General features: G+C 39.2%; 1 protein-coding gene across 5 annotated transcripts in view; it reads right to left on the bottom strand.

Annotated features, from left to right (window-relative positions):
- szt2 (SZT2 subunit of KICSTOR complex) overlaps positions 1-25,302 on the bottom strand; it is a 188,766-nt gene extending 163,464 nt beyond the window's left edge. For all 5 annotated transcript variants that reach the window (XM_084355904.1, XM_084355903.1, XM_084355906.1 and 2 more), the window contains exons 1-20: positions 25,090-25,302; positions 24,131-24,256; positions 22,320-22,493; positions 18,889-19,059; positions 16,900-17,022; positions 16,422-16,578; positions 14,573-14,679; positions 13,897-14,107; positions 12,861-13,031; positions 12,531-12,762; positions 12,312-12,441; positions 9,827-9,972; positions 9,511-9,663; positions 9,001-9,115; positions 5,735-5,940; positions 5,146-5,382; positions 3,275-3,353; positions 3,032-3,120; positions 597-765; positions 279-396 (exon numbers count right to left, since the gene is read on the bottom strand). In XM_084355904.1, the coding sequence (XP_084212030.1) occupies positions 279-396; positions 597-765; positions 3,032-3,120; positions 3,275-3,353; positions 5,146-5,382; positions 5,735-5,940; positions 9,001-9,115; positions 9,511-9,663; positions 9,827-9,972; positions 12,312-12,441; positions 12,531-12,762; positions 12,861-13,031; positions 13,897-14,107; positions 14,573-14,679; positions 16,422-16,578; positions 16,900-17,022; positions 18,889-19,059; positions 22,320-22,493; positions 24,131-24,256; positions 25,090-25,113 (2,938 nt within the window). In that variant the 5' untranslated portion in view covers positions 25,114-25,302. The remainder of the gene's footprint in view (positions 1-278; positions 397-596; positions 766-3,031; positions 3,121-3,274; positions 3,354-5,145; positions 5,383-5,734; positions 5,941-9,000; positions 9,116-9,510; positions 9,664-9,826; positions 9,973-12,311; positions 12,442-12,530; positions 12,763-12,860; positions 13,032-13,896; positions 14,108-14,572; positions 14,680-16,421; positions 16,579-16,899; positions 17,023-18,888; positions 19,060-22,319; positions 22,494-24,130; positions 24,257-25,089) is intronic.
- Positions 25,303-25,528: the final 226 nt, after the last annotated feature.

Genomic DNA, 25,528 nt, shown 5'->3' with positions numbered 1-25,528 from the left:
GGATGTTTTCTTATAGATTATATTACAGAGTAAAGAAGTTAAACTTCCTCAGTTAAATGCTGCTTACAGTAAAACAATAAAATAATAATCAAAAATGATAGTAGAATAATATAGCACTCAGAGACCATTATGACTTGTATTGGCTTTTGATACTTCAGGTAGATTTTGATTAGGAAACATAATGTACATTTACTGTACTTAATATTCACAACATAAGATTCTTAATTGAAAAAAAATACTGCTACACAATTTATAATATGTACAGTGTGTTTTGTTACCTCTCACATCCTTGAGCCCAGCTGGCAGTGAGCAGACCTGCTCCTTATTCTGACATAGTTGGCTCAAATACTCAAAGGTCATCATGGTGGACATACAAGCCAGATCCCTTGGGAAGATCTATAACAACACAGTAACTCGCTATTAAACACATCCTACTGCTTCTTAGACACAAATAACTTTACATACATCCAACCTGTTGTGACAACACAACTGTAACCGGAGTGCTTTGCACGCCCTCAGCTTGGTTTCATAATAAATAAGTAGTTGGCCAGACTATCACTGTGGGACTAACTGCAGTTTGAATCAGTTATACACACTGCTTGAGGGATCTCCTGGTACTTCAGGCCCTGGAAGTGGCGATGCTGGTCCATGCAGTTCATCACTGTGCCGCTCTGTGGTTCTACCCAGCACTCAGTCACAAGGTTCAGCTCCATGTCCACATCTACAGCCTCCACCTCGGTGTCGTTGTCATCATCAGTGGAGAAGCTGGAGTCCCATCAAAGACAAAAGACAGCAAGGCGTCAAATGTACCATTACAGCTCAACCGAGAACCTCGCAATGGTTTGGCTTTTTGAAAGTCTATTAGAGGATTTGTTCTGCTCATCAGAGTCAGTCACACTACCAAGGACAAAAGTCTGCACGTTTACACCGTATTCACAAACATTCCCAGAATCCTCTCAGAGAGCTCCTTACTTTTCCTTAACATTTCTAGCAAGGACTCCTAGTTTTAGAGTGATTTAGGAAACTTCTTAGAGCAACTCTGAGCAAGGAAGGGACAGGAAGGTTTATCTTGGTGGGGGAGGCATGGTTGACCTTGTTGCTAGGTGTGACATACTGTATTATTTTAAAGCTGTGATTGGTTGTTAAAAAACAAGAAATAAAAATGCATTCTTAGTGAAACTGGGTAAGAAATTGACAATGAAATCGATTGGCTTAATCATAGACTTTAGTCTCTATTAAGACAAGGTGCAATTATGAATATTATTGGATGCAAGAATGTGTTATCATTCTAATGATGAAAATTATGATAGAAATTGTTGCATTTTTACAGTTATAAAAAAAGAACATTTTTACAGTTGCCAAATATCTCAGTGTTGTGATCACTTTAATGTCTGCTGTTATAGCGTTAACTGCGTTGGGTTAGTGATGTTGAGATCGACCACAAACATTGTCCCTGCATGGTCTTAATGGTAGCATTTTTTATTAAGTCACTACCATTCAGTGTTGGGACAATATTTCTCCTTCCTCTTTGTCTTCCCACCATTTTCACCTTTGCGTAAAGTGACAATCTCGAAGGTTTCCGGAAGAGGCAATTGCAGGTGTATATTTGGACCTCACTGCTTCCCAGAGATCCAGTGTTGCTGTGTGACGTCAGTCAGTTGGCAGAAAAGGGAATGATGTCTTCTGAGACGGTAATTATAACACTTATTTTTATAGCAACCATTTTTTATTCAGTAAATGATAACGTTATGTACATGCATGCATTCATTTTCATTGTCTAACATTAGGCTATCTTATTCCGGTCATTATGAACCACCTACTCTCTCTGGCTGACCAACCACTGCCAGGTGAACGCGTCACTAACTGTGTGCTGATTTTTTCCAGAAAAGTCACCACTGACACCCAGTGTACATCTTTGGTACTACAGCAAATGCAAGGGCTTTCATCAGTGGGCCACAGGCTCAATCACCTTTGTGTTACCTCAGTCGGCGATAGATAGTGACTTAACAGATATTTATTTACATGAAAACCTTCAAGATTATTATTTTAAGACACTCCCAAAACACTAAAAAGTCTTTTCACCATTTTCTTAACAAGGACCTACTTTTAATTATAAGGAAGCACTTTAAAAAACATAATAATTCTAAGAATTCCGTCACTAGAAGAAATTCTTATGTCAAGATGGACATTGTCAAGATGGCTGCCGTGTGGCCCACTAAAGGGACTTAAGAGGACTTTGATCACTGGCGTCCGATCAGTTTGGGTGAAGGTGAGGTGTTACGGAAATAATGTGAAACCCGGGTACATGAGATGCCTGGGCTCAAAGTAACCACATTATAACGCACACATTTTAAACAGGATTGTCTCATTTTCAGAACGAAAATAGGACTACATTACAAAACAAGAAGCTGTATCCTCAGCTATAAGTGAGATGTAACATATCGATGGGTTTGAAGGTTTATAACCGACCACAACACTGCAGCAGTTTACAATACTTTAAAGAAGAATTTGGCAGCTCTGGATAATTATCACCGCAATAATCATTTCATCATCCTTCACCATCTTCTCAATTTAAACAAGAAAAATTATAGTGTTCATCTTTTAAAGTAATCTCCCAAAATCAGGGGGAAAAAAAACCCACACTGTTCACCTCACTTGCAATGAATGTGAACAACATTTCAGTACTCAGACCTCCATCAGGTTCTCTTAACCTGACAAAGGTTATCTTAACCTGAAAATTTGCTCCTTGGTCGGAAAATACATTGCATAGGAGAATATGCACCTGTCAAACCACAGGTGTGCAAAAGCTGTATTCTGTGAAAGTAATCTACCAGGAATGTGCACTTACAGTATGTGTATTTGATTAGCTATTGCAGTGTGTTGCTCCATGATGTTGCCTTATTTTGCAACAAAGGTTGAGCCATGGGCCGTCACCCATTATTCAATGAATAAAGGGGCTTTTTAAACAGGTCAGTCAGACGACGGTGGTTAAAATAATGTGCTCTATACAGGTGATTGCCACAGGTCTTACCTGTCCTTAGTAGATGTAGAGTGAGGTGGAAACAGGATGTACTGAACAATACAGGAGTGATTCTCTCGATCTGTGTCCCCTGACATGCCCTGAGGATGAAATCCAACAAATAAGGATCACTAGTAATACCACACACAAATGTACATAAACATTACAGTACTGCAGATAAAACCTCCATATGGAGCAAATGGAAAACGTGAACATTTTGTCTTGTACATGAGTCGGTGTCCTGCTGTTCTTTACCTTCATCGGCAGCTCGATCACCATGTTAACAATCCCCTCTCCACTGGCAGCAAAGTGAAAGCCCTCTGATATGCGGATCCTACACAAACATCAAGAGACACTTTCAGGGAACAAATGCCACAAAGCTGCTTACCCCACATCAAACCAAACCCAGCTGCTATGTTTTAAGCATTTATGACAGGGTTGAAACAGCAACAATTCTGCACTAATGGAATAAGATCCTCAGCTGTTTTCTGGTATTGTTTCTCTCAGAATTTACTGTTATCCAAGTCCGTTGCAATGCATGTGTACGGACTACACAACCTGTGCTCATAAACCACTTGAATTCCCTTGTTGCTCAAAGTTGCTATACATATAAACTTCCTTTGCAAATACAAAATGTAATGGACTGCTTTGGGACACGTTTATGAAAACAATGTTGTGCACTCCATGATTCCTATAACATCTACTTTACTGTTTTTTTAGCACTATTAAGTTACTATGAGTTGAACTTAGAGGTTTGAATCTTCACTGGCCTCACGATTGGATTAGATTACGATTCAGCTGGGAACAAATCGAATGCAAAATGATTCTCAATTCATCTTGATGCATCCAGATGATTGGCATCTGTAATTATTTTTCAATATGATTAATAATTATTTTCTATTACATACTTACATACTTCTTACTTCTTATTACTGCACACCGCAACTTTTTGATCATTTAAATTCCACTTTTATTTAGATAGTCATTCCTATACTCAGACTACAACAGTCTACAATGTACAAGCTGTATGTTTTCAATACCAGTATATGTGTGATGTTAACCAGCACAAAAAATTACAAAAACACAATGTAAATATATGGGCAGTGATTCACAAGTGTGCTGTAATCTACAAAAAATATAATTTTCACATAGCAGCTCTAAGACGGGGCACATTTGGCAAACATGACTCTGCTGCACACACCTCTCTCAGAGTTGATCGGCAAAGTTGAGAGCGCCTCCTCATTTGTCAGGTGAATAGCTAGACTTCCTGTACTCTTTATTGCTGCCTATGTTGGCTTCAGGTGATAACGTCTAACGTGGTTAAGCATTGTTGTGAGGCAGAAGTTAGACATAGCATGTGTCTCCTTCTTTTTGATCTTTCCAGCAAGTTCATAAAGTGCAACATGTACCTCGGGATGTCTGCTTTGAAAATACTGAGTGAACTTTTATTTTTTTTAAATCACTCACTACCAAGCTCTGTCTCCCTCCGATTTATCTCCTTACATAACGTTAGCCTAATGTCCGCCCATAATACAAAGCATGAGAGCAACTTTGAAACTTTATGTCCAGCCAAAGCCATACAACCAATACTGGCTGCAATCTCCTGATTATGCTCCGTCTCTGCATCGATGCAGAGCCTTCCACGTTCACATTGCGATGCATCTTACAAGTAAAAAATGTCAACACCTGTAATCCAACTCAACCCTCTGCTTTTCGGGCTTTCACTGTGAAATATCTGCTTGAAGTTTTGAGTTTCATTTATTAATTATAAAAACAATTTATAGACTACAAAACTACAAGTCTAACCATAAAATTAATCCTGGTCAATCATCACTTATGACCCACAAGAAGTGTGTGGTGGTGCCTGTATCTGCAGAGACCCTGCCTGAATATTCTTATTGTCTCAGTATTTTGCTGGGACGTTTCTGAGCATCAGCAATGCGATAGTTGATTGAGGAGTCTCACTCTCAGGTTGTTATTTGACGACGTAGGAATGAGACTCAACAATGAGATATTTCTATAACTCACTGCACCTTTCAATGGTGGGTTTACAAAGTCTTTAAAATGCTAACTGAATATGGGCACAAAAAACACACGTCCTCTGACAATTAAGTGTGTGAACTCACTCGGAGAGCATCGACAGGATGTGAGCAACAGCCTGCATGGCCACAGTTGATCCCTGGCTGCTCTGCACAGCCCAAACCCAGCGCTGGTGCAGGAAGTAACGGGACAAAGAAGCCAGGGTAGAAGAAGCTGTCCGGTTGGCCGCCATGCTGAGGGGGACAGCATTGTTGGAAGGCTGAGGAAAGTTCTCCATGTTGAAAATGAAGGGAGTCCTGAAGTCCAACGGCAGCTTCTCGTACCTACAGAGCACCAGAGGTTCATTTAAATGTGCCAGCAGGCGGCCTCCATTCACACAGAGATGAGACACTGTTGGAGTTTTTTTGGTATCTCCACACATCACAGTCTGATCCACCTGTAGCCACACCCAGCTGTAGCCAATAATTTTAATTTAGGAACTGTGACAGTTTTGAAAAAGAAAAGATGGCAGAGCATAAACCGACAACTTGTCAAATGTCTTATAAAGAAAACATAAACAATGTTGAAACTATAATAATTTGTCAGGAATAGTGTGTGACACAGTCTGGCTCTCTTATTTTCTCTATTTGGTTACATATTATGCAGTCATGAGGACATGCTGTTATGTGCACGGACCTTATGAGAAGCTTCTCCAGAGGCTTATTGAGCACCACCACACAGGGTCTGTCTGACAGTGCAGGTTTGGGAGAAGGGATGGAGGGAGATTTGGATGGTGATGGATTGCCAACAACTTTCCTCTTGGTTTTGGGGGTCGCCTCTTTGTTCTGAACACGATGAGGGAAGCGCAGTTTGAGGATCTGCTCTCGCAGCTCATCTACAATCTGAGGAAAAACAAAATGTCCTGATGGATTAAAACAGAGATGGTATTTCACTGAGTCTACAGATGTGTTCAGTGCCTGGCTGTGCTGACGACTGTCACCATGTTTGATCTGAAAACATTTCACAAATTAAGTTATTTATGTACAGTAACTGTCAGTTTTAAGACATGAATGGAAGTTAAATGCTGATGGCATATATTACATTTCCTACTGCCAAATATGACCAGGTTCCAAACAACATTCTACATTTCAGGCCATCTTCAAATATCAGGGTTTTCCCTAGTTATTAGTAAGACTTAAGTGCACGTATCTGTAGGGGGTTTGGGCTTCCTCCCCCAAAATAATTTTACTTTCTACAATAAAATGATTATATCTGTGTCCAACAATTTTGAAAAGATAGAGCAGATAATAAATAAACAACACACAACAAGTTTAGTGATAAAACATGCGTAAGAAGCCCACTGTGGGTAATTTAGTTTTTGATGGTCTCCACATTGATTTTACATTAATTTGGCTTAGGTGGTGGCCAAAAAAGTCTGTGCCTACACCTTATAACACCCAGGAAAACCCTGAATATCAACCTGCAATGCTTCAAAATGAAGTCAATGAACAATGAATGGAATTTTAAAATGACTTACTTGCCATTTATCTTAGTCAGCTGACATTTTTTCATAATTCAAGAGTGGTGACTGAGCATAGAGAGGAGACAAAATACTGTTCTGCTTCAGCACTTAGATATTTGAAAATGTTTCAAACTAAGTGTTACTTCTGTGAGTCAAAGATATGACTATAATTAATTTTAATGAATACAATTAAAATACAACGACACCATAAAATGTCCAGAATTCCAAGGTAGCACCAAAACCATAGGGAGCAGCATAACCGCTTAATGTATTTTCTGCTTATTAGGAAAATAGGTGGAAGTTATATATTTTATATACGTATGTAGTAATGGTCAAACGTTTACATCCACTTGTAAATAACATGTATATCATGTCAGTCTTGAGTTCCAATGATTTCTACAACTGTCATTTTTCTGTGATGGAATGAGTGGAACACAAACTACTGTGTCACAAAAGCATTCATGAAGTTTGGTTGAATAATTAATTTATTATAGGTCTGTACCAAATCTGCTGGCTCAAAAATATACATACTGTAACTTGAACAATCAGTTTAGATGATTATAGAAAGTTGTGTGAATCAAATGTTCTGTGTAGCATGGCCTCTTAACTTCTTCTGAGTGATTCTAATTGATAACAACTGGCGACTTTTCTGGGCCCATTTTAATAGGGCTTGTTTGATACAGCCATTAGACTCAGCCACACACACAACAATGGGAAAGTCTAAGGAGCTCAGCATTGATCTGAAAGAGTGCATTATTGATTTGAACAAGTCAGTAAAGTCACTTGGAGCCATTTTACAGGTCCCAAGATCAACTGTACAAACAACTGTAAGTACAAAGTGCACTGCACAGTTGTGTCACTGACACCATCAGGAAGAAAACACAAACTATCACCTGCTGCTGAGAGAAAACTGGTCAGGATGGTCAAGAGTCAACCAAAAACCACCAAAAAGCAAGTCTGCAGTGAATCAGAAGCTGCTGGATGACAGGTGTCAGTGTCCACAGTCAGGTGTGTTTTACATCAACATGAGCTGAGCGGCTGCCGTGTTAGAAAGAAGCTCTTGATCCAGACGCAGCACCTTAAAGCTCAACTGAAGTTTGCTGCTGATCACATGGACAAAGAAAAAACCTCCTGGAGGAAAACTCTGTGGTCACATGAAACTAAAACTGAGTTGTTTGGCCACAATGAGCAGCAATATGTTTGGAGGAGAGAAGGTGAGGCCTTGACTCCAAGAACACCAGACCTGCTGTCCAGCATGGTGATGGTAGTATTATGCTGTGGGTCTGTTTTGCTGCCAGTGGATCTGCTGCTCTAAAGAAAGTACATGGAATAATTCTTCAGGAAAACCTAAAATCATCAGCAGAAGATTGGCTCTTGGATGCAGCTGGTTGTTCCAACAGGACAATGATCCCAAACACACATCAGAAGTGGTAAAGACCATTTCTTTACTATCTGTCCTAGAACTAAATCAGGCTAGAATAGAGGTTTTGGATAATGTCAAAGTCCTGACCTGAACCCCATCGAGAACATGTGGACTGTGCTGAAGAAACAAGTCCGTGCCTGGAAGACAACAAATCTAGTTGAACTTCACTGATTCTGTCAAGAGGAATGGTTAAAAATCAGCCAGAGGACGACGAGAAGCTTGTGGATGGCTATCAAAAGCACCTGACCGAGGTGAAAATGGCCGAGAGACATTTAACCAAATATTAGAATTACTGTATGTATATTTTTGAGCCAGGAGGTTTGGTCACATTTTCAGAAGACCTATAATCAATTCATGATTGAACCAAACTTCATGAATGGTTGTTTTGAGTTAGTTTTTCATAAAAGTAATCAGCTCCTGGAGAAAATTGTCTATTCCTTTCCTTTTGTCACCACCAAAATAAAATAAAATCCCTGAAGCATCTGCACTGTTTCTGTTTCTCTCCTGCAGGTGGCTGCATGCCAGCGGCAGGTAAACCTACAGCTGTGTCAGTGCGCATGCATAGCTAGCTGATTCAGTGTAGCGAGATGGCAGAGAGGACAGCATCAGTACTCAAACACGTTACTTTTCTCAGAAGTTAACACAGTAACGTAAGAAGTTGCTTTTGAATGACAGTGATCTTTTTATGTAATGAGTTCCTTTTAAAAGTAACAACACTGATCATCAATACATCCTCCAATATCATTTTCACTACGCAACATTTATACCTACTGTTGTATTATTGTCTGCAAGCACTCAATAAATAAGACTATATGGGACCCAGAGGCACAATGAATACAAACAAATTGCAAAACACAAAGTTGTAACAGCCTGGAGTCCCATTTTTATGCACTCCCTTACAGTATAATGCAATCTAATAAATCACCCCCCAAATGACATGATATTGACAATGACATGCCATGTCAATTAAATAGCACTGGTTTGGATTGTACAACCTGTTCATTTGACCCTGAGTACCTTGTTCCTAACATGGGCTGGTGTACCAATAGGGAAGCCCAGCCGCAGCACCATGCAGGGCGTCTTGGAGATGAGACGGACAAGGTAGAAGGATGTGGGAGGCTGGTCAGAGGAACTGTGGACACAAAATTCATTGAATCTCAGTTTTTTCAGGAACTGAATTTTTCATAAAATAAGAGGTGTAACATGGATTTCTCATTTTAAAGAGCAAATCGACTGTGACTTTAGGCAGTGTTACTCAACCTTTTTGGCCTGTGACAAGTTATATACTTTGGCCTTGGTCTGACAGAGGAAATGGGTAGTGAGCACTTCGACAAAAAAAAACAACACATTTGTTCATAAAAATGATCAAAACTGGAGATTCTAAACACTGGCGATAAATATTAAAACTTTATGAAACAGCACAATACATAAAAAGTCCATTAGTGTGGACATTACACTACATAAAACAATACTGGTATCAACATTATCATTAATTAATAATTCGGAATTTTACAAATCTATTCTCACCTGTATATAAGTTTAACATATGAGTAACCCTCCACCAGCACGAAGCTGCTCCAGTCCCTAAGCAGTGATGTGAGAGCGGAGTGGGAGATACGACACTGAATGGTGCTGTAACGGCCATTGTTTCCAGCTGTGTGCAGGTGTTTGGGGACAGGCCTGGAAGGACAAAATTATTGATGTTAGTGAAGGACTGTCACCATAAAAGTATATAAACTCTAGTTTGGATCAGTGAAGCTGCTACTTATGTTCCTGGCTGGGCAAATAAATTATATTTGAATAGTATTTAATATCTATTTACATATATACATATATTTCTCACATGTCATGTTCAAGGATGATAGTAATGCGATGCATGTGCAGCCATCTTTGCCAGAAATTGGCATCCATGGAAAGGATGGGCTTCCAGTAGGAAGCAAACTGGGACTGAGAGGAGTCTTTGGATCCACTGTGCTGCAATGACAGGACCTGGAAAAAGAGGAGATCATTCAGCTTAAGGAAGTAACTAACACAAGAAAGTTTGGGACTAACTGGGGAAGACAGATTAGCAATTTGGAATACATAGTGGCCATAACTCATTGAATTACTGTCTATAGATTTTTGGTGATTAAATAAGGACCGTGTTGTTTATTTTGTTTATTGTCAACCAATCCCATGAAATCCCATTTTTTTAACCTGGAATCAAAGGTACTCAAAGTTGGTGCAAATCTATTATCCATTAGAAGTTTGTTTCAGCTCTGGCGTGCACAGAAACTAAATTCTGTTTCTCTGCTTTATCACCTGAGCCATGAGAGATTGACCAGACACACTGTGGCTGACATCCATGATACAGTACCAGGGATACTAGGTGAGGGGACCCTCTATGTCCTAGGTATCTTCTTTCTTGTCTGTGTTGGTGCCAGAAAGATATTTTTGGTGTTGATTGCACTGGTTGTGTTCAGAGATACGACACTGAAATTTACTGTCACCCAGTATCATCACATCCAGTGCCTTTATCTCTGGTTTCAGTGTGTAAGAGATCTTCCTAATGTTACAGTACTGTATATTCACACCATGAGTGACAAAACAGTGTGGCCTTCTAAATTGTTGCCAAGTCGCTAGTGAAAGATGATGCCAGTTCAACTTTGATATGAAGCACGTCACATTTATCATGCAGCAACAATTGTCTGGTGTCCATTTGTAGCTTCAGTCGCCTACTTCCATTGAAAATAACTTGTGGCCTATTGCTTTACCATCGGGAGACTGTTACCTTGTGAGGCAGCAGGGTTCATGAGATCACGTTTATATCATCTTTGTTATAAGTAAGGTTGGTACTACAGAATCAACCTGTTGGGGTGGGGGCAGACAACAGAGCAGTGACTGGGGGTTGAATGTAATGCAACTGTTAGCCAGCACTTTCATTTTTATCAGTGAATCCCGGAAGTGGTGAGGCAAGAGAGAACAGAGAGTGAAGGAAGGCCAAAAATGGTTCATCAGTACTTTAACTTCAGGGGCCTCATTTAGAAACGTTGCGTATGCACAAAAGAGGGCTGTACCACTTTCTAAGCAAAGTTTGAGATTGATAAAAAACAAACTTGACGGGAGAAGTGTGGCCCTCCAAGGAAACTCTGACCCATGCGTACACACATAAACTAGAGAAATGAGAAACTGCAAGTCCAATGGCAGATGGATATAACAGCAGAAACTGTTTTAATTTGATACCTTTGTATAAAACAAATGGAAAATTATCACTAACCTATTATGTGCGAGTAGTTTACTTGCAAAAACAAATAAAATCTGATCCATCTGTCCTGAAAACAAATAAAGAAACAAGCTCCCTGGATTGCACACACACACAAAACAAGATTTGGTATAATAAATACAAAGTAAGATATATTTTGAAGCATAATAACCTCTTAAAGTGTTCTGCAATAATTAATAATGTCACGTTATTTATTCTCATAAATGATAACATGCAGAATAGGAGAAATTTTGTTTCAGCCGATGGTGCCTCGGCCGGGCAAATACGAGTTCACTGTTTCATATATTTGAATCACCTGTTCGTTGCACAGAACTGTTGTGAGATAACAGTTTATTCACTGTCAATAACAATCAGGGAAGCTTTCATTTTATTATATTTCAGTGTATAGCTTAAGTCAGGTAAAACAAGTCTTATTTCTTTTCACTTTAACGGTAGAGGTGGTGGAGATGGGGGGCTGGACGCACTCAGCTCGTGCGTCATGTGAATCCTACACACAGGTTCATAAATGAGGCCATCTGTCCTGAAAAAATGCCTACATCGTAGTTATCAATGTAGTCGATCCTTGTTAGGCCCTGGGTTTTGCTGAGCCATGTATTTAGTGATAAGAGTCTGCTGAACCTGTTGATTCCTCTGTTGGCAGTGGTCCACTAATGATCAGCTGGGCTTCCAGTTTATCAAGGCCATCAAACAAATCCTCTAGCACTTCTGATTGCTCTTTGCAAACATTAATGGGCCCCAGTGGCCAGCAGATGAGACTCTGGTTGTACTGAGAAGCTTCCAGGACTGATTGTGTATCTGTGTGAATGTGATAAGGGTGTGAGCATTGCTCTCAGTGAACTCCCCCTGAATAAATAAAGATTAAAAAATTTAAATGATGGTCCTTGAACAACATTAATTATAATGTTTGAAGGAATAAAACCAACATGGCTATATCAGATACACCATTCTGTGATGCTACTTTTAAGACTTCAAGAACAGTAGCAACCTCTGCAAATCAAGGTTACTTTATCTGAAGTGGTAAGTGCCATACTTTGGCACCCCCTGGTGGTAACAGACTGCACAGTACCGGAGTAGTAGAGCCAGGAGGGATGTAAAACAGAGGAACTCCGTTTTTGGTGCTCTCAGGAATCATGTAGTTCTCAGGAATTGAGTTAAATGACTGGAGGTGCACCAACATCTGATCAGTTTGGTTGATGCTGGAAGGACACACATTACATGTAGTTAGGTAACACCACACCAAACATTAAAGAGTATCAATCAATCTGTCTACTCCAGACAGGTGTACCTCTGCAGTGTGTTCCAGAAGCGTCGGATGACAGAGGTGCGGTATGGGCTGGTGATGGGTTTCCTCTGGGTGCAGCTGATGTCATGCAGGATGTCATAGCTTCCCTCCATCGTCACCTCCACTCGGGTGGTTCTCTTGGTGGGGTCCAACGGCCAAGAGGCGGCTGCCAAGTACTCGATATGCATGTTATGTTTCCATAACAGCACCAGCTTCACCTCCAGCTGAGTCCCACCTTAAGACACCAGGAGCTTTACTCTCACAAGGATCGAGGTCTAGCACTGAACAATCCTTTTTCAAATATCAGAGACTTTTGTAAAGGGAGACAACTACCTTTTGTTAGGCTGATTTCTCTGATGGTGTAGCCCTCTCTCAGTCGCACGGACACCACACTGATTAAATGAGCATGGACTTCCTTCTCTGTGTGCTTCTTCCTCCTCATGACCAGAGCAGGGTTACCGCTGGCTGACACAAGATGCTCATTGAACAGTTTGTGCTGAGAGACTACAAAACAGTTAAGTGGTTAGTATATAAACTTTCTTATTTTGATCATCATCTTAACCATCATAGTCATCATCATCACCAATTGACCTACGTTGTATTGCTTTTAATCTAGAAAATAATGTCAATGAAGATCCCAAGAATAGAATTAGACAAATGTATTTGGATACAACCTTTGTCCTAGACGTTTTAGAAAGCAATTTAAAGTTCATTTAAAATAGCCTCTCTAGGTGAGATTTCAAGAAATGGTAATCAATTACCATTAATGACAGCTGTGATCAACAGGTACCAATATATTTACCATAAATGAATGTATAATATAGATTTATTCCAAAATTATTGAAGGCTGTGGAGATTTTCAAAGTACAGTGTATGGCCCCTTTATTGTTAACTGTTTCAAAACATCAAAATGTACTTTATTGGGAGATAATATACATTTTTTATGATTAATAATAAATAAATTGGATTGCATTTTTTTCCCACTGTGTATTTTAATAATCGATTAACCCTTAAATACATTTTTCATGCTTAAACGTCAGAAAATGCTGTTTTTCAGCCTTTAATATATGGAGATTTCCTGCTTTTCTCTGCATATCATATTAAACTCAATATCTTTGGGTTTGAGACTAAAAAAAGACATCACTTTGGACTTTGATGGATATTTTCTAGAATAATCAAATAATTGTTTGGTCTTTCAAGTGTGAGATGATGCTGATTCTGACATTTTTCACTATTTTATGACATTTGAAAGACCAAACAATATTTGATTAATCTGGAAAAAAATCGTCAGATTAATCGATAATGAAAAGTTTTTTAGTTGCATTCCTAAAAGTAATAATCTCCAAATAGACTCAATTTCAAGACTCACCACAGAAATACTCTGAGTTCATAGACTCTGGGGTCTTAAGGAAGGAGTACGTTAAGAAGGCCTTGTGGTAGGCATTCATCTCCTGGCTATTCAGGTCCACCTCAGGACAGGTGGGTAGGTATGAACCAAACGTGGCCAATGAGATGAACTTCATCAGCTCTACGTTGGGGATGTAGCCAAAGCTGCAGTCATAGGAGTATGCACCGCCAACCTGGAAAGGGACAAACGCACACAGTATCCTAGTTATAAATTCCATCCTCCTGATACGAATCATATTCAGGATATAATGTTTTCATGGAACAAAGAGTAGAGTAACCTCATTATTCACATCCCTATATTCATGATTCTAACATTATCCTTACAGTCTCAGACTTTCTCTGTCACTTATGTAATGTCACAGCTGCAAAAGCAGTTGAGGATAAATCCAGTGCTACAATTAACAGAAATATTGGTCTGCAAGTACTTCTTTTAAACAACTCCAAGTATGTCTAAAGATGTCTTAAAGACAAAAAGAAAAAAATACAAACCCACAAATAATATACCTGTAAGCACACAGTATACACTACTGACAACAGTGTGTCATGAATATTTTTGGTATTCTATTTGAAAAAGGAAGTTCCATGACTAACGAACAACAAAGTCAGAGCTGCAAACATCCAGATGTTATTTTCTTTACCTGCACAAAGGAGCAGGCAATGGTTCCACTCCTTAGCTGGTTCAGGAGGGTCTCACACACAGCAACATCAGGAACACTAGTTACTCCATCTGTGATTATAATGATACCTGAAATACAAACAAGTTTGATTATGAAGTGTGATAAAGTCACAAGATGAGCATCTATAGTGTAAAAGATTAATTTCTCTTAACTATGATTAATGTTTACATGCTTTACACGGCGAATGGGTCGTTTTCTGGAGGTATAAAGTGAATGTGCTTCACTAAAAGCCAAAGTTATCTAAAGATGGCCAGGAAACAAAATGCTTACAGGAACAACCTCAGGACCCATACTGTCAGAGCAACTCTCAGAATGACAAAAAAAGAAACAAAAAGTGGCCACTTGTTTTAGGCAAGACAAGGCAAGTTTATTTGTATAGCACAATTCAGACACAAGGCAACTCAAAGTGCTTTACAGGGCATACAAATTTAAAAAATAAAACAAGTTAAGAAATAGGAAAGTAGGCTTAAAATAGAATAGGTTTAATAGAGACAAGACTAGAAAATAAAAGTCAGTGCAGTTCAAGCCTTAAAATTGCTTCAGTGAAAGGCAGTGGCAAACAGAAAGGTCTTCAGTCTTGATTTAAAAGAGGTGAGAGTCGGAGCAGACCTGCAGTTTTCTGGGAGTTTGTTCCAGTTATGTGGATTAAATAACTGAATGCTGCTTCTCCATGTTTAGGATTAACTCAGTCAACCTAACCTAAATCTTGGTATCAACCTGGGGTTCAATGATTGAGCATGAGCTTTTTTTCATGTTCAAACAAATGAACAAAAAATAAATAAAGATGCAGTAGCTACCCAGTCAAAGGCCAGAAGAATTTGAAGAAGGTATCTGTACTTCTTCAAAGAGGTTCTAAGAAACACTTCAGCAACTCAGCAAGGAGCTCCTGAGCCATTTTACAAACCCTTGATCTAGAAACTACACTGTGTGCACAATTATTAGGCAAGTCAGTATTTTGACCATATCATCATTATTATGCATATTTTCCAACTCCAAGCTGTATAAACTGGAATGCTTATTGGATTTAAGCATATCAGGTGGTGTGTGTTTGTGTAACGAGGGAGGGTGTGGCCTAAGGAGATCAACACCTTATATCAAGGTGTGCATAATTGTTAGGCAGCTTCTTCTCCTCAGGGAAAATGGGCCACAAAGACATTTAACTGACTGAAACCTCAAAAATTGTAAAAAGTCTTCAGAGGGATGCAGCACTCTTGAAATTGCTAAGAATCACAGAACCATCCAACGTTTTGTTGCAAATAATCAACAGGGTCGCAAGAAACGTGTTGAGAAAAAAAGACGCAAATTAACTGCCAAAGATTTGAGAAGAATCAAACGTGAAGCTACCAGGAACCCATTATCCGATCAAGAAACTGACAGACTCCATGAATGGAAGGCTTATGACTGTTATTGAAAAGAAGGGTGGCTATACTGGTCACTGATTTTTTTTTCTTTTTTTAAATGTCACAAATGTTTATTTGTAAATTTTGAGTTGTTTGTTTATTATTCTCACTTTAACAGAAGAAAATAAACAAGTGAAATGGGAAACCTTTCGTTTTTCATGTAGTTGCATAATAGTTCTGCACACTAATAGTCGCCTAATAATTGTGTACACACAGATATTTTCCTAAGAAAGCAGAAACCTCACTTTTACTTTCTTAAATATTCAGGTTTGAGGTTTATTAACATTTTGGATTGACCAAGAGCACTGTAGTTGTTCAATAATAAACTAATCCTCAAAAATACAACTTGCCTAATAATTGTGCACACAGTGTGCATGACAACTTGGGAACTTAAAGATAAATAAACCTACCTGCACTGGAGTTAGGGGGCAGCAACTGAAGGGCCAAGATGCCTTGTCGTACCATGCTGACCAGACCCATATCAGCTGACACCATGGAAATGCCCTGCTTTCTGTGGGGCTGGTCATCCGGAGTGTTGTTATGGAGACATTGGACTGGCTCCACAGCCTAAAGGTAAAATAAATATGTTATCAATAGTTTTAACAAAGCTCTATGGCACAGATAAAGAGGATACACCAGGCTTTAGATACACACACCATACTCATTAACAGATACATTCAGTGCTGGTTTGGCTCTGCTTATGTGATTTGTCGGCACCAACAAAAATACAGAATATGGGCCAGCCCTATGCTTTAAGATGTTGGAGAGGCTGACGCTGATCATATTGATATTGATTAAATGTTTTCATTTATTTATATCTTTTTTTCATCTCTACAGATAGACAAGACAGTTTCAAATACAATGTAAATACTGTTGATGAGCACTTGCCTGTTCATGCTGCTGATGTAGGACTTGCGCGATGTTGCTCTCCACTGCTCTGAGCTGCTGATAGATGTGATGTAGGAACTCGTCAAGGTCGATTCTATCAAGCTGACAGCCCTGTACCAAAACCTGCAGAGGAGATCAAAGCTGTCAGAGGACGGCAAAAACGTGTAGCAGTTTATCAGGGCTCTATGCTCATCTTTATTTTACTGGGCACAAGTGCCCCTAAGTTATGAAATTTAGGGGCACAGACAAAAGTTAGTTTGAGGAACAACTTTAAGGAATCCGTTTTTAATAATAAATATACAGTGGGTACAAAATGAAGCTTACTTAACTCAAGAATTTTAAGACAGTGTAGAGAATGCTCATTCAAGTGTTGGGGTTTGACAGTGATGGAATGTTACTTAAACATTTTACTCAAATATTGTACTTTCTAGTATTAAGTACAAGTTGGAGGTACTTGTTCTTTACTTCAGTGTATCTATTTTCCTGCTACTTTATACGTCCACTCCACTACATTGGAGTCAAATATTGTACTTTTTATTCTATTACGTTTATTTGATCACTTTAGTTACTAGTTACTTTACAGATAACATGCTGCATCAGAGCTAAAGTAGTGCATTTTTTAGATTAACTTATTTTAGACAACAATCAGAAGGATGCTGAATAATGGATCACATAATAGGCGAGGCCGATAATCCCTTGACCCATAGTATACACTCAGTGATGTTGTTAGGTATGGGTATTGGTAAATAAACTAAGGAGGGCCACTGTCAAGAATGATCTACTCTGATCAATCCTGTATTTACTCATATAGATGATGACAAATGATGCTTTGCCATTCAGGAGATATAAAAATAAACCACTATTTTGTTCATTTGAATTGTGAAGACAAGTGTATCATAATGATGATATGATTTGGCTGTACCCAACTCAGCATTCTGTCAGTTGAATTGGATTTAGCTGTTCAATAAAAAGATTAAACTATCAGTCTTTTTTTCTTTTTTTCAGATCAGAAAATATAAAATTTCCACACAGTCAGACAAAGTAAAAGTATGTGTCCTGTTAATAAGTTAGAAAATCCCTCTACCTAGCTCGACCTAGTCTGGTGCCCTAGGGGAGATCAGGATCTCTTATCAGTTAACCACCATCCCCATGTTGTAAGCTGGGTTCTTTTTTAGCAAGTGCTCCAACTAATATAAAAATATATTTATGGTTGCCCTTATTTATAATTCCTCATTAAAATGTCATCCCTGTGCATTTTTTGATAAGCTTCTATTTTTTCTCCTGTCATTGATTCTGTGGATCTGCTAACTCCCTATGAGCCTGTTCGCTGCCTGAGATCTTCTGGCAGGGCCCTACTAATGGTTCCAAAATTGTGACTTGTCTCTTGATCCAACTTCCTGGAATTTTATCACAGCAACTTATAATGTGACTGAGTCGTGTGTATGGCCCCCGCATGCTTGTATGCACAACGTGTGGGCATGTTCCTGATGAGTCGATGGATGATGACCAGGGGCATCTCCTCCCAGACCTGGATTAGGGCATCAGTGAGCTCCTAGACAGTCTGTGGCAGTACTTGGCGGCGTAGGATACACCGATACATAACGTCCCATTGGTGCTCAATTGGATTTAGGTCAGGGGAATGACAGGGCCAGTCAATGGCACCAAAGCCTTTGTCATCCAGGAACTGCCAACACAGCCAACACTGCCAACACTGTGTTGGTTCAACAGGTTCAACAGTGTACACTTCTGACCAAACCATACACTGATGCTGGCTGTGGTCAGAGATGAAACACAACTAAAACTCTGAACCAAAGAGGACAGAGAAACACTCCTTTTCAACTTGGTGTTAAACTACTCCTGAGGGCATTCATTTTAGATCATCCATTCCATGGCTCAAAAGGTTTTTTACGACATTTGGATACTCTGTAAAGCACCAGTAAAAAACACAACAACAAAAAAACAGCATGACATGTAAGCTACTGTAATGACCTGATGGGAGGTAAGGCCAATAATTGATGAATATGCCAAGATGGTGACAAAGATCTTTGGCTTGAAAAGTTGATCAGTTCCAGGGACTTGAAATGGTTGAGCCAGACCAGCCAGACACCTGGACAAGGCATGAAAAACCTCGTCAAAGATCATCTCTCCTGTGCTGTCATCCTGCAAAACAGAAAACAAAACATAAGTCAAATACAAATCGAGAAATTTCAGTTATGTGCTCCATATCTTCTGAAGCATCTTATGCCAGAGTTATGATAGATAGGCGACACTTAGTTTCAGGTCCATGCAGCTGTAAAACTAAAACAAAACACCAAAACACAAACCATTATATGGGCCTACTATAGCTTTTACAGACACTCAAACATTTCTGAAAATGCCCTCTTTATTTGATTATTACAGGTGCATTTCTCATTGTTTTAACCACTTGTGGACAGAACTACTTATTGTTTTGAATATAGACATCAGTTTACTTTGGCAGATACTATATAAGTGCAAATAAAACTTTCTCTGAATCAAAGATATCAAGCATTTCTGCCGGCATACACACAGATGCCTATGATAAGTTAAAATTGGCTAGCCATATCAGCCATGCTTATATATGTAGGCTGTAGCCTGCAGCTCAAGTGCCACCAGCTGTATGGGCTTTAACTGGACCACCAGGAGACTTCTCAGTAAGGTATGTCAATCAGTGATTGGACATTTAATATGACTAACGTAACACTGAAGAGGTTACTGTGAGGACACTTTTGAAAAGCTGCTGAGAAATGTTCTCCAAAATAATCCAAAGTACTAATGTCTCATTCAAACTAACAGAGTCACAGGTTACTGCACTTAATGATCAATGCGCTTTGGCAGACCTAGGTACAGGACCCTACTCCCACCTTTGGTGAACAGTAGAGCCCGACTGATATGCAGTCCAATACCAGTACCAATATTGGGGAGTACCGAATGTATTGCTTTATAAACTTTATTGCCCAAAATGACATTGGTGAACTGAAAAAGTAAACTTAACTCGTAATTTAATAATCATAAATCACTCCAAGCATCGTTTTCTGCAATGTGTTACTCTTAACCGAAAAGTTTTCATATAAGCCGATAACGACAACATATACGGCGATAAAGATATATCTGCAATAGGCCAGTCTGGCTCTAGTGAACAGGAATGAACAAAAACCCCTTGACCATAATCTGATGTCAATTTAACATGTCAGTGTCATGTCTGAATACACACCTTGGTCACATTCACATAAAAGACATCAGCAATCTGACTACACCACAACTGAAATATTTCCATTTCAGTTTTTTAACATGGCACAAGTCTGAACAAACAGTTTGCAGTGGCACAAGGTGAAGTGTGCATAGAAAGAGATCTGCTAAAACTATACTGTATTATAGTATACTGTAATACATACAATCGAAGATAAACTGCACTCTGTAGTCTCACTCAATGTCCCACCCACAGCACTATCTGATTGGTTATAATTCACGAGTAATAGCAAATCAACACCGCTGCTCCGGTCAGTGAAAGCATTGATGAACTTACCATAAACATCACAATGTCATCATCTTTTTCTGTGATGGAAAGTGTATCTAGTTTCCCTAGTTATACCACTGGAAATGCCCAAAGTCATAACTTACGGGATTTTACTCAATGGAGGTGAAAGCAACAGTTTTTAATTTAGTCAAAGTTAAACATTTCATGTCATGATACGGTCCATCTCACCATAACAGCACAGCATTGCATTTGAAGAGATAATGTGAGCAAAGTAAAAAAGGACTGTTACCCAGTATTTAGCCAGTGTTTGACTCACATACAGTTGGGCTGCCATCCATAGTTTAAACCCTGGGGTCCCATCCATTATTATCAAACTCCCTCAACAATGCCCAATTCACATTTGAAACAATTGCTCCTAGCCAGTGTGGAATCACAAGCCTTAAACCTTTGCAGGCAAAACAAGCTAGCAAGAATGACAACAAACACAGATACCAGCCAGCAGTATTTACATTGAAAAATAATGTAACTACATTATTTGGAGTTTCGGCCACTTACATTACATTAATGTCATCCAGCCTGCAGGTGCTACTGTGTGATGTATATACCTCAATATTTTGAAATCTCTTCAAAAGCACAGTAGTGCCACAAAATCAAATATCATCTTACAATACTTTTGCATTGATATTGCAACAATACGAACAGAACGAAATCGGTACTTTCACAAAATATTAACACAATGACATTTTATGGCACCTAGGGTAATGTGGATAATGACTAAGTGGGTAATGGCAAATAAGACACTTATGCCAAATAATGATAAAACGATATCCAAATCTAAGACCATTAATAGTCTCAAGTTACAATAATGATGTCGTACCAATTGTTGCCGAGCCCTAGTCCATGAGTCTATAAAAGCATACAACCACAGTAACAATGTGACCCACAGGGCACCACAGTAGCTCAGTTGCTAGAGTGCGCGCCCCATGTACAGAGGCAGCAGCCCAGGGTTCAAGTCTGACCTGTGGCCCTTTGCTGCATGTCATCCCCCCTCTCTCTCATCCGCTTCCTGTCATATAAAATAAAGCCATAAAAAGGCCACAAAAAAAATGTGACCCACAGTTTCTCTCTATATTTTCAAATTTCAATCATGCCACCTGCGTGGATGAATAAAATATGATCCATCAAAACGTTACAGCAACAATACAGCATGGGAGAGTCCCAACTTTGGGAACGTCATTGCTTGTACACTGCAGGATATTGTGAAATCATGAAACTGAAGTAGAAATGTATCAGAGGTGGAGGCAAGAGTCACTCAAGCTTGTGATGTTTATGATGCTCTCTCTCTCAATCTCTGTCTCTCTCTCTCTCAAGAATGGAAAAATGCAAAGAGAAGTGAAACTGAGCCTTAACTTTTGTACTACTTCTGTTTTGAGATTATTTATGATTCTGTGGTTTAACACTGAAGCATGTGAAAAGTGCAGAAGAATCTTGTATTTGCAACAAGGGTTAAAAGACTAAGTTTGTTTATAAGAAACGTCATATGTATGAGTCAACTGAATTTGTTGATCTTGATTTTTTTTAAATCCTACTTGTCCCCAACGTTATCTTGCTGACTCATCACCATCAGCACATAAACAGTCTCACTGCAAAGTCAATACTTAAACCTTTGAGCAATGGCAAAAAAAATTTATGGCAAATAATTAAATAATTTTTGAGACATTTAAGCCTGCACAAAGTGATGATGCAATTGAAATATGTTTTTCCACTATTAATACTTTTCAAAGCAAGTAACTGAAACAAAATTGATGAATGTATTTGCTTTTGCTGGGAGAAGACCACTCTAACCACTTTTCAATATTATTTGTGTCAACAGTGTTCATGCAGGAGACAAGCTAGCCACCATTAAACTGTGTTTAAGTCTCACCACAATCCCTGTGGAGGGGCTGAGGTCCAGCTCGATGATAAAGCGGTACCTCCGGGCCAGGAACGTGGCCCGAGTGGATGGCATCAACATGCAGGGGTACATGGTGGGGAAGAAATCCGGCTGCCATCCTTTAGGTAAAATGCTCAGCAAGTCCAATTCATTCTCTGAGTTCAGCTGTAAATGAAGTTAGAATCAAACAGGACATCAGTGACTTACCGTTAACAACATTTATTTGGTTCATGATACTCTCAAACTACTGTATAAACATCTTTAAACCTCAGGATAAGTTTTTTTCAAGTTTTTGGATTCACTTTTGTTTACCTTTATATTGACTTAATACAGTTAAAGGAGCATTGTATAGGATTTAGAAGGATTTGGGTGGATCTAGTGGATGAATAGCATATAAAAAGGGGTCTTCAATGTTTTTCAGGCCAAGGACACCTTAGCTGATAAAGAGACAGAACCACAATTCTGTTGCATATTAAACTGGGCCTACAATAATGAGGAGGGTGGCCAATTTTGTCATGTATAAACAAGTAGTTGTAGCATGGCTAATATTAGCAAGCTCGCCTCAACCTCTGCAATTTCTTTGGTGGTTTCTGAGGCGGAGGGTATGTCAGTGTCTCCTGCTCGATAAGTTATAAATTGATCCACTGTGGCTTACAAGAATGCTCATACACTTACAATATTAATACAGAAAAGAAAATACAGATAACTGGCCAATTTGTTTCAATAATACATAGTTAGCTGCCAAATTTGCCATTATGGATAGGTGCTGCACCGTGATTTAGCGTACAGTTAGGCTAGTTTGCTTACATTATTGCACAAGGAGTCATAGGTAGACTATCTTCAATGGTGTCTAAATTACGTTTTTTTTTCTGTTTGTTTTTTTCTTTGCTAATAAAATGTTGGTTTCATGTTAATGTGTATTTTCATATACACATATAAACTTTTCAAAAAATAAACCCTGCAGTAGCTCTGAGGACCACCTAAGGATCATGCAACCCCCTGTTGAAGACCCAGGGGATGTAATATTCACAATTATGTTTTCATTTTAATGTATACTTACCTGAAACTAAGAATCGTTGTAAATTTCATTACCTTAGAATGAACCTTTATATGTACAGAGGGAGCAGGTCCTCCTCCACGCAGTCTGCTGTTTTGCATTGCCATGTTTATAGAGAAGCCACAGAGGTGACCAGAGTGTTACTGTGCCTGAAAAGTGCCTAACTGCTAATGTCACTGTGGACTTCTGCTACGTCACTCACGTTCCACTGTCAGATACCACTCTCCACCAGCAAATCCTTAATGGCATATGCCATCATGCTTCCACTTACAGTTTTTTTTACTGTTTACTATATGACTTAACATTATACTGGAAGATAGCTACTCCTTGTAAGCAGCGATCACTGTTGAGAATAGTACAATAGTACAATATGTTGTCTTGTCTGTGTCTTAAACCAGTAAAGCAGCAAAAGCATACCGATTGTCAAATAATTAATGTATGACTGTAAACCATGTCATACCAGTGGAGAGTGGTATTGAATCTGTCATTGAAGTACAAGTGACAAGCCATTCATAAGTCACACACTGCAGCAACATACCATAATCAGCAGTAGGAAATGCCAGCAAAAATCTGTGTATGTAAACAGGGAGTAGTATATGCCATGAAGAGAGCAGCAGCATAATCATAGCTGAAAGTGATGAACTACTCGAAACCAGCAAGTGCAACACCTTTTGTCATATTTTGATCTGACCGCTGCAGGGCAACCATGATGACAGGAAGACAGTAAAGGGTACTGTTGGCTCACCAGTTCAGGCTTTGAGGCTGGCCAGACGACCTGGTTAAGTTTACCAAGGAACCAGGCAAGACGCACATTTCTCGAGATCCGATATTCCTCCTTCATCAGCAGGTAGATCTGGTCAGCCTCCTCCACCTCATGAGCAGACACAGTACACACATGTAGATAAGTGGAATGTTCAGAGTTACTCACAGCTCAACACTTTTTGCTAAGTGATCTAAAAAGGCAAGTTGTTTTTATAATGGCTACAATATACAACACCTTATTCGTTTTTTTATTTTTATTATACCAAACTATATTTAAAAATCTGGCGGTTTAAAATCTAGCACATTTTTCTCACTTGCTAAACTAACTGCAACAATGTGAGTGAAGAGCTTCACTGAATACTGGACGTCAGTGCTGAGCTCGGTGCTCTTCCTGTTAGCCCCCGCATGACGCCCCGTGTGGAGGCTGGCATCAACTTTATAACTCATCATGTAAGACTGGATGTTATTCAAATGCAAAGCATCTTTACGACTTACTTGTACGCAGTTCACCACAATACATTACTAATCTGCAATACGTCAAATATAATGTAATACCAAAAATACATCTTAAACAATATATATCAATACAACTAAATTAGTGTTGGGTGAGAACCAAAGCATTGTCTTTCATACGCATTCATCTGAACACCGCTGTGACCTGCCAGAAACACAGGAAACTCTGGAAACTTTAACGTGGCTAACGTTAGAGAACTGCCGTGGTCCTGTACAGCTTAGCTCATATTGCTAGCTCCTGTGCTAACGTACAGCTAACACAAGTGTCTGATCGTCCAGATAGGTCAGTAAAGCTGTTTGTTGGCGACAGTATTTACCTATGCTTTACTTTAAAAAGTCTGGATCCGACTGTTCGGACAAACAACCTAATGGGTATTGTGCACCAGTGCACTCCCTTTGCCTCTCACTGCACATTAAAGCTAATGTTACCTCATTGTCCTGTCTCTCTGCCATGCCTTGTATAGCATAAGGACTACAGGGATGGTGGCGAGCCTCGGAAGATTCACTCAGGTTTGTGCAAAATGATCTGTCCTAATACTTGTTTATTATCTGTCTTGTCGATCAGGTGTTCGTAGAGTAATGTCATCTCGACATGGTGACAGCAAATGTATTTTCCGGTCAAATCTTTCAAAATAAAACGCGTTCTTTCTTCTTTTTTTGCGTTTTATTGGCGGTTGGCAACCAACGAATAGGCGCCTTACCGCCACCATCTGGTATGGAGTGTGTATCAGAGGGTTTAGTATCTGCAAAATACAGGAAAGGAAAGGAAAGGAAAGGAAAGGAAAGGAAAGGAAAGGAAACTTATATTTTCTCAATTATGTTGTACTCTGAGGTACTGAACTAGGATCTGATAACTGACTTCTTGAGT

Source organism: Pagrus pagrus (assembly GCF_965226575.1).
Source record: "Pagrus pagrus genome assembly, chromosome: 6".
In the NCBI taxonomy this organism is placed as follows: domain Eukaryota; kingdom Metazoa; phylum Chordata; class Actinopteri; order Spariformes; family Sparidae; genus Pagrus; species Pagrus pagrus.
This window is presented reverse-complemented; position numbering and strand designations above follow the sequence as displayed.